This window comes from Pithys albifrons, chromosome 10 (assembly GCF_047495875.1).
Source record: "Pithys albifrons albifrons isolate INPA30051 chromosome 10, PitAlb_v1, whole genome shotgun sequence".
Lineage (NCBI taxonomy): Eukaryota > Metazoa > Chordata > Aves > Passeriformes > Thamnophilidae > Pithys > Pithys albifrons.
The window spans coordinates 31,288,849-31,300,612 of record NC_092467.1 but is presented as its reverse complement, the minus strand read 5'-3'; the positions used below and the strand labels follow the sequence as shown (position 1 = coordinate 31,300,612).

Genomic DNA, 11,764 nt, shown 5'->3' with positions numbered 1-11,764 from the left:
CTTTTAAGGTCCCTCCCAACCCAACCCATTCCATGATCCTGTGTCCTATTCCTGGAGATATTTCCCACAGCTGTCAAGCTCCTGCACTGTGGTAAAATCTGGCTTTGAAGCCACTGTACAACCACTCAGCACATGACCATGAGGGGCTGTGCTGGGACATGGACCCCTGGGGTCACAGAGCCCCCAGACCCCAAGGGCTGCCCCCTCCACCCCTTTGGCCCCAGCATTCCCTGTGCCCAGGCTGACCTTGCTGGCTCTGGACCAGCCAGGGCCACGTGAGCCCCTCACCCTGGGCAGCTGCCTCAGTGTGTGGTTTGGTGTCCATGCCCACGCCACAGACAGCACACAAAAGAAACAGCCGGAGGCTTCCCTTCCCCTTCCCGAAAACCAGATGATCCCAAATTGTTCCTCCCACTGCTCATGAGCTGCCAAGTAAAGCCTCCCGGGGGCCGTGGGGCTGGAAGGCAACATCCACGAGATTCAGGGGGAACACATGATGGTGCTGGCACTCTGTGCTCCCTCCCCAGGGCAGGACAGCCCTGTGGCCACCTCAGTGCCACCCTGGCATCAGCTGCCAGGTATGTGAGCCACAAAAGCGCCCGGTGCGTGTGGGAACGTGCGATGGGCAGGATGGACAAAGGGCTGCCTTGTGCTCTGGGTGAAACCACCACGGGGCTTGTGCACAGCACAGCCTGCCTCTGGATGGGCAAAGAAAGGGGAAAACAGGCTCCAAATGTGCTGCAGGGGTGCAGAGGGGTCTTCAGCACTGGCTTGAGAACAGAGAGTGCAGAAAAGGGGCTGAAATAATTGCTGCCATTTGCTAACATTGTCCAGGCTACTTGAAACGTCACAGTTGGATTTTGTAACGGGTTAACTCATTCCTGGTGCTGTAGAGATTAGGAATCCTCAGCCTGTGGCACATGGGAGGACCCTGATCCCTCTGGCAGGGCAGAAGTGGGGCCAGGAACACCAGCAGGATGCAGGCATGGGGAGGGCAGAGCAAGAAATCTCCAGTGGGTTGGAATGGGGCCACGTTCACAGCACAAGGAGGGAACAGAGCGCCTCAAGCCCCATGTGTGCAGAGCCCCATGAGAGTGGTGAACACCATCTCCACGGTTAATTCAATCCATGGGGCCATTCCCAGGCAAGGGATGTGCCTTGGCTTCACTCCTTTGGCATCTGTGGGCAGCTGCTGCCCATTGCCTCCCCTGTGGGGTGATGGGGTGTTGAGACCATGCTGGGGAGAGGCCAAACTGACAACCAGCAGCTTCCTCAGGTCTGAGTCAAAGCACAAGGTATGAAACACAGTTAATTTTGCTTCCTCTTTCCTCCCCAGTCTTGTCTGTGCAGGTGGTAGAGAATCATAGAATGCTGAAATGGTTTGGGTTGAAAGGGACCTGAAAGCACATCTTGTTCCAACCCCCTGCCACAGACAGGGACAAGATCCCCTAGATCATGTTGGTCCAAGCCCCATTGGAAGAAAAACATCTCCTCTTGAGATGATTATCACCCAGAACCTGCCCCATCAGCAGCTCGGACTGTGTCAGTTCAGTGGCTCTCAGCAGAATTTAATATTTTTAGAAGAGATAAATGTCTCAGCAGCAAAGGCAGATTTATTTGCTGCAGGGGAATGACCTGCCATGGGGGCAGTGTGTTGGGCACAGATACTGCTCCTCTGCTCTGGGGGGGACAAGCTGCCCCCCAACACCCTGTTCTGTTCCCAGTTGGCCCCATTTTGCCAGGATGGAAGGCAGTTATCAGCAGGAGTGAGATGGGGTGTGATTTCATTCCTAGAAACCTCTCCTCGTGGTGCCCAGGTGTCTCCTTTTTGCAGCCCCCACCTGTTCACAGGGAACATGCCAGCTCAGAGTTTGGGAGTTCGTGTTTCCTGAGCATCCTCAGCACATCCCTCAGGCCACCAGCCCTGAGCTGAAGGCTGCAGAATTACACTCTTGTGTCAATTGCTCCATCTAGTGCCCTTTCAGCAGAAAAAGCATCAGGAGCACAACACTGGGAGCCGCTGTGACTGCTCAGCTTTCCCTGCCTGGTGCCTGGAGTGCTTCCAGGAGGATGTGCCAGGTGCCAGCCCCAGTCCAGCTCTTACCTTGCAGACACAGGGCCAAGAATCTTGGCTTTCTTTATCTTGTTTCTCTCATCCTTCTCAAAATGGGACTAGAAACACTTATATGGAAACATCTGTCCTGGAAAACAACATTCCTTGTGAGCATTTTCAACTATTAAGAAATCCCTTAGTTTGAACAGGGCTTGGAGCAACCTGGGCTAGTGGAAGGTGTCCCTTCCCATGGCAGGGGGCTGGAATGAGATGGGCTTTAAGGTCCCTTTCAACCCAAATCAGTCTGGGATCCTCTGTCTCTAAATAAAGAATTTATGCTGCCACTGCATATTTGCCTTTTTTGTGCAGGAATTGGGAATAAATTCTGCTTCAACCCCACCAGACTTGGGAAAGCAGCAGAGCCCTTGGAGCCCACTTGAAAAAGTCTAAAATCAAGGTGATCCTTGTTCCTTTTCCATTTGGGATGCTACAGAACATGGATCTCTCTCTGATCTGCTGCCATCCTAGAAGGCCCAGCTACCACAGGAATGTGCATGCCAGGGAACAAAATTTCCATTGCTCCTATGAGGGACAACAAGGACTGTGACAGTGTTTAAGCAGGACGTAAATACAGCCGAATTATGGACATTGATGTGTGAGGCTGTGGAGAAACATGATAATGGAACTGTATCAAAGCTCAGCATACCTGTAAAAACGGATGTTTTATACATGTGTGATGTTAAATTAATCCATTCCAGGCAAAGGGACATTAACTGCTCCATCTCAGCATAATCACATTACCCCAACAGGCTCTACGGATGTCACACTTCCAGGGTGGTAATCACCATGTGATTAATTATAGGGAATTTAGAGGCATTACAGCAATTCCTTATGGAGCAGCTTAATGTGATAAGAGTTCCTCCATCCCTCCAGGCTGACCTGCTGTCCTCACAGCCCACCCAACACCACAATGATCCACATCACCGTCCCCAGCACCAATTCAGGCTACACCCAAGAGGTGCTTCTGAACCCAGTGCTTGGCTGCAGAGATCATACCCAGACAGATGACGTCCCCTGGCAAGCTCACATGGTAGGGAGGACACAAAAACTTACAGCAGCTCAATCCCAGCCTTTGGAAGAAGTCTAAACATCAGCAGAACTTGGTTATGAGTTGGCCAAAAAGTGCAAACAGCCCTAAGATGGCTCCTGGTGATGCCAGCAATGTCCTGGCTGGTGTCGTTGTGAACTGGAGGTTATTCCATGTCTCTCCAGGTGAGGAAGCTGATGGAGGAACTGTGATCAGCACATGGCCCTTCTAAAACCAAAGCCTCTGACAGCTGAGTCCTCAAATAAAGGCAGGAGAACCCTCAGGAAAAGAGGAAATGGACTAAAGTTGTGCCAGAGGAGGTTTAGATTGGGTATCAGGAAAAATTTCACAGAAAGGGTTGTCAAGGCTGCCCAGGGCACTAGTGGAGTCCCCAGCCCTGGAGGGGTTTCAGAGATGTGTGGATGTGGCACCTGGGGACATGGGTCAGTGGTGGGGAACCAGTTGGACTCGATGGTCTTAGAGGGCTTTTCCAACCTCAATGATTCTGTGATTCTATGTATCAATTAAAATGGTGTTTGAGTGGTACCTCTGGAGGGCTGCACGATACCTGTGGTGGTACAGATGCCCATCCTGAGAGCATCCTCAGTGCTGATTTTGATTCCTCCTGGCACACAATTACAATCACTCAGCACCTTCATCTTCATCCCCCAGTTTTGTTGCCCTCACCAGATTCTTGGTCTCTCACCTGAGCTGTCCTTGTTGTCCCCCTGATTAAAAACTAACCCAGATGGGTGGCTGTGGATTCCTGATGGAGGACAGGGGTGGCTCCAAGTGATCCTCTCAGCAGGGAACAATCCTTCCTGCTCTGACAGCAACCACAGCTCCTGCTCCCTGAGAAAAGCAACCACAGCCCTACCTGGAACAGCAAACAAAGACATCTCACGCAATAGCTCTTAACAGTGGCTCAAATTAAAAAAATAAATAAAATAAATACACAGCTACATATGTAACTGAGCTTTATTTAGAATCTTTGAAGTCATAAAACGTCTCATTTTACTGATATACATAAACATACAATCAGGAGGTTGAATTGCTTTTTTCCCTTGCGCAGAAATAAAGTTTCAAACAAACCAGAACACCTCAAACCCAGACAAGCATAATGCAAATTTAACTACCTGGCTTGGTCCTGCACATGGAACACACGCTCTCCATGTGGTCACTGATTTATCAATTAGTTGCAGTGTAATTTTTGGCAGTAATATATTCAACACACAAAGTGCAAATTACAAGAAGCAGAAAATGTTCTCTGTCCTTCTGAGCAACGAGAAGTGCAAAGTATCTCAGCCCATAAATTCTATTATTGACGTATATGAACTGTATGTGCATCACAGGCTAAGAAATAGCCACGTAAAACTTCACTGATTAATGTGGCAACATCCTAAAGTGGGAATGCAATGGCTATAAAAACATGGGACAGAGGAATCATTCCCTTTGGTTGATAAATTCCACACACTCTTTCCTCACATCTCAGCTTTAGCTCCTGCACACCCTGGATACTTTTGCAACCGAAGGCAGCTCATTAAAAATTCCCCAATTTGCTACATCTGGAGATATTTCTGTGTCTACAATCAAGATTCCACTAACACTTCACTTGGCAAATCAAACAGGACAGTGGGAATCCATAGAAAACAAGTCTCTTCCAGGCACTATTATGGGAATACCCACCAATGGTTCCAGCAGGCTAAATGCACTTCGTGATTACCTAAAGTTATGGAAAACTTTCCAATGAAATAAGGAAAACCCTTTTCCATGAGCGCTAATTGCAGCATCCCTGTCTCAGTGTAGCTCACCTTGCTTCAGGACCTGTCCTTGCACGCAAAACTGGGGAAAACCCACTAAAACACACAGAGTAACTGTACCTTTAACACCCCCCTGAATCACTCAGTTATTATAGTACAGATTTTGAATCTTCTTTCCATTTAATTCCTGGAATTTTTCACACAAAATGAGCAGCCAATTCCAACCCTGCCCTGCCTTTCATTTTTCCCAGCTACATCATCATTGTAAATTATACCAAATAGTCCAAATCAGACTGGGCTGCTTCCTCCAAAACGCTCCTGCTCCTCTGGATAGGGAGATTAACCCACAATGCCTTGCACTGCCATGATCTGCCTGCCAAATTCATTTGCTAAATCACCAAGGCCACGGTCATATAATCACTGCAGGAATGGCTGTGACATGGAATGAAGTTGCTAATTTTTGGATGAATGTTCCTGCATCCCACCTCCTTGGTGGGAATAGCCTTGGGAAGGCTCCTCATGGGCTTCAGCACACTCAACCTGGCTTACCTTAAATCCAAAACATAGTTGGGGGCTTTGACTGAGCTGTCCCGCTCACTGGGGGAGGCTGAGGAACATCATCCTGAGCTGCCACAGCTTTGGGAAATCATCTCCTCACTGCCTGGTGGTGCTTGGGATTATCCAAAACTCAACTCCAGCAGCCCCAAGAGCGAAGCATCCTCTGTGGTCCATGAAAGCCTCTCCCTGCCCTATCTGATCCTGGGGAGACCCTTGGAAATGTAAATCAGTTTGCTGGTTTGGATGAACTCCACTGTACCTTAAAAACAACGTGCAGAGGGACTGCTCACTGTCATTCCTGGAATTACAGGATCAAATTCCTGAAGCAAACTTTCTGTCTTCATTAAAGTTTCAGGATGAACAATTATGCTGCGACTTGGCACAACATCAACTGCCTTTGTATGCGACATGCCTGGCATATATCAGCACATTTCTTCTTAAAAAATATAATTAGAATAGAATGAGCTACGCTGTTGTTGTTCATGCTGCCTAAATATCTGAAATGGCTCAAACATTTTAAAAGCCTAAAAAAATAAATTTCCCTCTCCCCTCGTTTATTTTTCATGCTAAAGGCTGCAAATTGACACATCACAGTAATTACCTCTGACTAACTTCCATAGACCTACCCAAAGAGATAAACATGAGAAGTTCACATTTGACTATCAGACTTACTGTGCCGAGCACAAATAATTTCCCAGAGGAGAATTTGATATTTCATCATTTGGAACAGTGGTAATTTAATTACATTGCTAATGTTTTCTGGCATACTTGAAAGAACAATTAGCATAAGTAAATCATGAGTGAGATGACAAGTCACTCGGCATTTATTTCTGCTCATCAGATGCGATCAGTTGATGATCTAAATTCTCTTTTGTGTGCAAACTGATTCCAGGTTCAGCACTTGCAACTGGAGTTCAGACTAGTGGGGATAAACTGATGCATTAACTAAAGTGAAACGGATATTGTTCTTTGAAGTTCCTTAATTAAACTTGTCCAGAGAAACCTCAAAAGCCACCAGAAGTCGGGGAGGGCAGGCAGAAAGGCTGATAAATGTGGAAGGCTAAATGAAGCTGGAGATTCACACTACCCTGCCTTGGCAACGGGGGGGGAACACTGACTCATCTGTGCCAGGGTTTGCTTTACACCAGGGCTGAGCAGGATTATTGCAGCACTACCAATGTCCTAAACGGCGGCGTTTCTCTCCGCAACGCTCACGACAGCACTGTCAGTGTCACCGTGCCCTTCTGGCGCTTCAGGATGGCCACGGCCTGCTCGTGGGTGACGCCCTCCAGAGCCTCCCCGTTCACCGCCACCAGCTGGTCCCCGCGCTTCAACCGGCCGTCGTCCGCCGCCGCTCCCTGCAACGGCAAAGCGGCGTCAGTGGTGGCACCGAGTGCTGCCAAACTCCCAGTGCCCCCTGCCAGGAGCAGGGATGTGGCTCCAGGAGTGCCACCATGGCTGGGTGGAGTGACAGGGCTGAGGGTTCAGCTCGTGCGACCCAGCGCTGGGGTGGGAGAGAGTTGGCTCACTCCTGGAAAAAGGCAGTGCTGAGATTGGCACTGGATTTTGGAATGATGGAGAGGTTTGTTAGAGCAGCAGGTAAATGTTCTCTGCACCCAGGGCTGAGGGACAGGTTAAGAAGTGGGGAGGGAGAGGGATGTAGAGCTTGTGCAGCACAACTTGGGCACTGCCCCCTACCCAGACAGCTGGGCTCTGCTGAAGAAATGGCCTCAATTCGTGCCATGTAGAGGTTTTCATTGGTTATCAGGATAATTTTGTTCGCCAAAAGGGTGTCAAGTGTTGGAACAGGCTGCCCAGGGCAGTGGTGGAGTCCCCATCCCTGGAGGGATTTCAAAGTCATGTGCATGTGGCACCTGGGGACATGGGGCAGTGGTGGCTTTGGCAGTGCTGGGGGAATGGTTGGACTCGATGGTCTGAGAGGGCTTTTCCAACATAAACCGTTTATGATCATAGAATCAGTTAGGCTGGAAGAGACCTCTGAGATCATCCAGTCCAACCCTTGATCCAACCCCACTGGTATCACCAGCCCATGGCACTCAGTGCCACATCCAGTCTCACCTTAAACACCTCCAGGGATGGAAAATCCACCAACTCCCTGGGCAGGCCATTCCAATGCCTGAGCACTCTCTCTGTAAAGAATTTCTTCCTGATATCCAACCTAAACCTCCCCTGGCAGAGCTTACGCCCATGCCCTCTTGTCCTACTGTTGGTTCCCTGAGAGAGGAGACCAATCCCCATCTGGCTACAACATCCTTTCAGGTTGTCCTTTTGATGGTCCTGAGTCGCTCCCACAGAGCTTTAGAAATGGTTGTTCTCCTTCAGAGGCCTCAGTGCAGCTCTTTGATCTAAACCCCAAGCGCTGCCTGTGCAAGGGTTGGCTCACAGGATCTGTTTCTGCTCCACAGCCCCATCAGTGACTGCAGTAAATTTAGCTTCCATTTAGGGTTCCTCAGCCATGCTCACATCTAGAAACTTGCAATCCTAAGCATCAGTTGAAAGACACAGTAACAACTGAAAATTGTAAAAAGACCAGGTATTTGTGGTTTGAGCCCCAGAGCAGCAGAAGCAGAACATGTGACTTCTACTCTGCTTTCAAAGTTTTCTCAATTACATCATCTACCCTGCCACAAGTGCTGCTGACACAAGTGACAGCAAGTAGGCACAGGACAAGCAACTGTGGGTGCAGGATCCCTAATTCCCACTGTTTTCCTTTCCTCCCTCCCATTTTCACAGCTCCCTTCATGTGGCCACACCTGATGTATCTTCCTGGCCCACGCCGAGCTCACTCCTGGCAAGGGGATGGATGGCAAAAGGGGCACTTCTCCCTCCCCCATTTGGGGCTGGGCTATACTCTGTTCTCCCTCAGCTTTGGGGACCAGAGCTCTGTAGTGCCTGGCAGAGACTCCCAACCCTCCCCACACACTCAGGGCTGGGGTCAGAGATGGGTTTAATCCTGATTTTTCAGCTGAAACTCATCCACCAAGATACATCATCTCTGCAAGTGCCTCCCTCCTGCACAGTGGCAAAGTGATGCCTCCACACCTCCTGGAAGGCTCTTGGAGATTTACAGACAGAAAACTGCCTTATAAATATTTTAGTGTACAAAAACACGTTTTCCAAGTACACAGAGCAATTTTGCTGAGATAAAGTATCTTGTTTCAGCCATCAAGAATATGAAATATAAACTGAGAAGCCAGCTGTGAATTCTGGGCCCACTAACTCACATCAGTGTACTCAGTACATTTCGCTTTCTGCTACATAATATATTATCCAAGCCAAATCTTAGGTTTATTTTTAAAGATAATACAGAGAAAACAAAAAATAAAAGATACCTTGGCAAATATAGTCTTGACATAAATGGGCAGGTCTCCATGGGGACTTCCATACCCCCCTACAATACTAAATCCCAGTCCATCAGAGCCTTTCTCCAAAGTAATAATCTTAGGCTGAGGTGCTCTGAAAACACAACAAATATCACTTAGAATAGCAATGTCTGTCTCTGGGGACTTGAAGCAGAAGGAACACTTACACAGACATTTCTCTATCAGGAATTTTTTTCACACAGCCACAAAGCACGACCCTTGCACTGCAACACTCCTGCGCAGCCCAGAGTTCAAACACTGCTCCATGTGCTTCAGCTCCTCACTTGGAAAATACTTAAGAGCTCACCAAGAGCACTTCCTCTCCGAGGCAGAAGTGAGGCCTCCCTGCTCTGCAGTCCCTGCATGTAATAAAGAACAGTTTGCTTTCTTTTCTGTCATCTTTGCTCTGCCTAAGTGGCAACTGCAACCATTTCCTTACAGCATAATTTTACTTTATGGCTTTAGAGGAAGGAGTCTAACAGGGTGCAGCCAGAACACTCCTGTTTACAGTCTCAGCTCTGCTCAGGCTCCTTGGGCTCTTTTCTACCAGCCTGGATCTGACCCACATCCCTGTGCTTTTGTAACCTCAGGGTGCATCACTTTGAGTCTGAACTCTTCAGGGGCTTTCATGGCCTATACAGAGCAAAGCAAGACTTTGAGTTGGAATTTAGACCATTCCTACGAATAGATTCATCTGATGTTTGAAATTAGTAAGTTCTACATATGTAACATGAATTATTGTGGGCTAAGTGTTGACAGGCATGGAGACAGGTTACCCAGGGCAGGGACAGAGTCCCCACCCCTGGAGGGATTTAAAAGCTGAGTGGATGTGGCACTTGGGGACATGGTCAGTGGTGGCCTTGGCAGTGCTGGGGGACGGTTGGACTCAATGATCTCAAAGGGGTTTTCCAACCTAAGTGGTTCTATGATTCTGTTTGGCATCTTCCACCTATCTAAAGGTGCAGCCCAAGCTGACTCATATCTAGGCATTTTTTAGAACTAAATAGATACCTATACCTACTTAATTCTTCTTCATATTTTCACATCCAAATTTCCTTACTGCTCTGATATGAAATAAGAACACAAATCCTTTTGTGAAGCCAGCAATACTCCTTTGAGAGCCCAACAGAAACAGTATCTCACATTGTAAGACTAGAGAATGCAGCATAAACAGCTTAACTTTTATACTCAAACCCCCTGAGGCCGGGCAGCAACTTGGATCTCAGCTTCTTAAAATAAACAGAATGAATCAAGGAATGAAAATGCAGAGCATAATGAAGCTGATGAACAGAAATGGAGATCAAATGAATTTCAAAATGATCACTGGGATGCCACAAGCTGCCCTAACAAGCACATGATGGAGAATGATGCAGTGGAGGGCTTGATCTCTAAGTTCCATCACCACACAGCAGTGCTGCAAGTAGATATTTTAATCAGACTTTTTTGACAAGATTCAAAAGACAAAGAAAGTTCTGGGACATGTTTTGAAAGGTCTTTTTAACACATCTTCCCTCAGTGTGCCAATAAGAAATTATTTCAAGTTGCTACAATCATAACTCCTTCCAACAAGGAAGCCAACAGACAAGGGCAGAACTACCATGTCAGCATAACATTAGCAAAGAAAGGAGATTTTTCCTTGAAACATACCCAGAAGTGGTGCTTGCAAACACATTTTATGTTATTTACTCAAGCAGTTTCTGTCAGCAGGTGAAGATAGACACGAGTCCATAACCAGCTTGGAGAAGGGCACAGATTTCATTGTAAAGGTGATGGAAAATTAGAGAGAGAAGCAATAGGAGAGACCTCCTGCCCCACCCCTGGCCCTTCCCTTGCCTGAAATCCACCTCAGCTCTGCAGGGGAGCACAGACTTACTCGGGATCTTCGGCAGGATGCTCGGAGGATGAGTTCAGGGGGCACCCTGCTGACATGCTCTCCAGCTGGGTGGCAATGGCACTGATGTTGGTGTCAGCCACAACCTGAGCAGGGAATCAAGGAAATATAATGTGTGATCACTTAACACGAAACCACCTTGGCTGATTATGCAGAAAACAGCCGATACATTAAAAAATCAACTATTGACTTTTCCCCAAGCAAATTTTAAATGCAAGTCCTACTCTCTTAAATCTACTAATTTGATACTTTCCAATTCCAGCAGTCACCATTCTGGGGGTTAATGGAAACTTTGCTCTGACACTTCCTCTTGCCTTCACCCAACCATCACTCGGGTGCTGAGCAGAGGAAACAGCCTGTCTGGATAACCCAGACAAAGAGGTCACTTTGTCAAAGAAACAGGGTCCAGGACTGGGCTTGACAGCAAAGGTCTCCCCCAGAGACCACCAGAGGCTCTAACAAAATCCTGAGATCCAAAGGCTGTTGGATAAAGGCCCTGAAATAGCTTTGATTGGTTTGTTCACTGAGTAGGCAACAAATTCATCCTTGGTTTCAACTTTTCTGCAATTTTTGGCATCAACTTAACAAACCAGATTGTTAAACTTCCCAATTCTGGTTCCTCTGTTATTCTGAAACCACAATGAATGATGCTCTGAGGGCTGGAGCACCCTTCTATGGAGCCAGGCTGGGAGAGCTGGGAATATTCACCTGGAGAAGAGAAGGCTCCAGGGATACCTGAGAGCCCTTTCCAGGGCCTGAAGGGGCTCCAGGAGAGCTGGAGAGGGACTGGGGACAAGGGATGGAGGGACAGGACAAGGGGAAGTGGCTTCCCACAGGGCAGGGTTAGATGGGATATTGGGAAGAAATTCTTCCCTGTGAGGTGGGGAGGCCCTGGCACTGCCCTTTCATGGATGGTAATTTTTTTTCTTCACTTTTTTTCTGGAAAAATTTCGAAGAGACCACCATGAAGTGGTTTGGATTTGAAGTATTTACAGCTGAAAGGACATCAGTTTCCCAACAACTACATGCTGT

General features: G+C 47.8%; 1 protein-coding gene across 10 annotated transcripts in view; it reads right to left on the bottom strand.

Annotated features, from left to right (window-relative positions):
- Positions 1 to 4,100: 4,100 nt before the first annotated feature.
- Positions 4,101 to 11,764, bottom strand: part of PATJ (PATJ crumbs cell polarity complex component) — a 149,892-nt gene continuing 142,228 nt past the window's right edge. For 9 of the 10 annotated variants that reach the window (XM_071565887.1, XM_071565889.1, XM_071565890.1 and 6 more), the window contains 3 exons: positions 10,715 to 10,818; positions 8,812 to 8,935; positions 4,101 to 6,816 (listed from right to left, as the gene is read on the bottom strand). In XM_071565887.1, coding sequence (XP_071421988.1) covers positions 6,670 to 6,816; positions 8,812 to 8,935; positions 10,715 to 10,818 — 375 coding nt within the window. In that variant the 3' untranslated portion in view covers positions 4,101 to 6,669. The remainder of the gene's footprint in view (positions 6,817 to 8,811; positions 8,936 to 10,714; positions 10,819 to 11,764) is intronic. The other variant, XM_071565895.1, reaches the window with a different exon arrangement.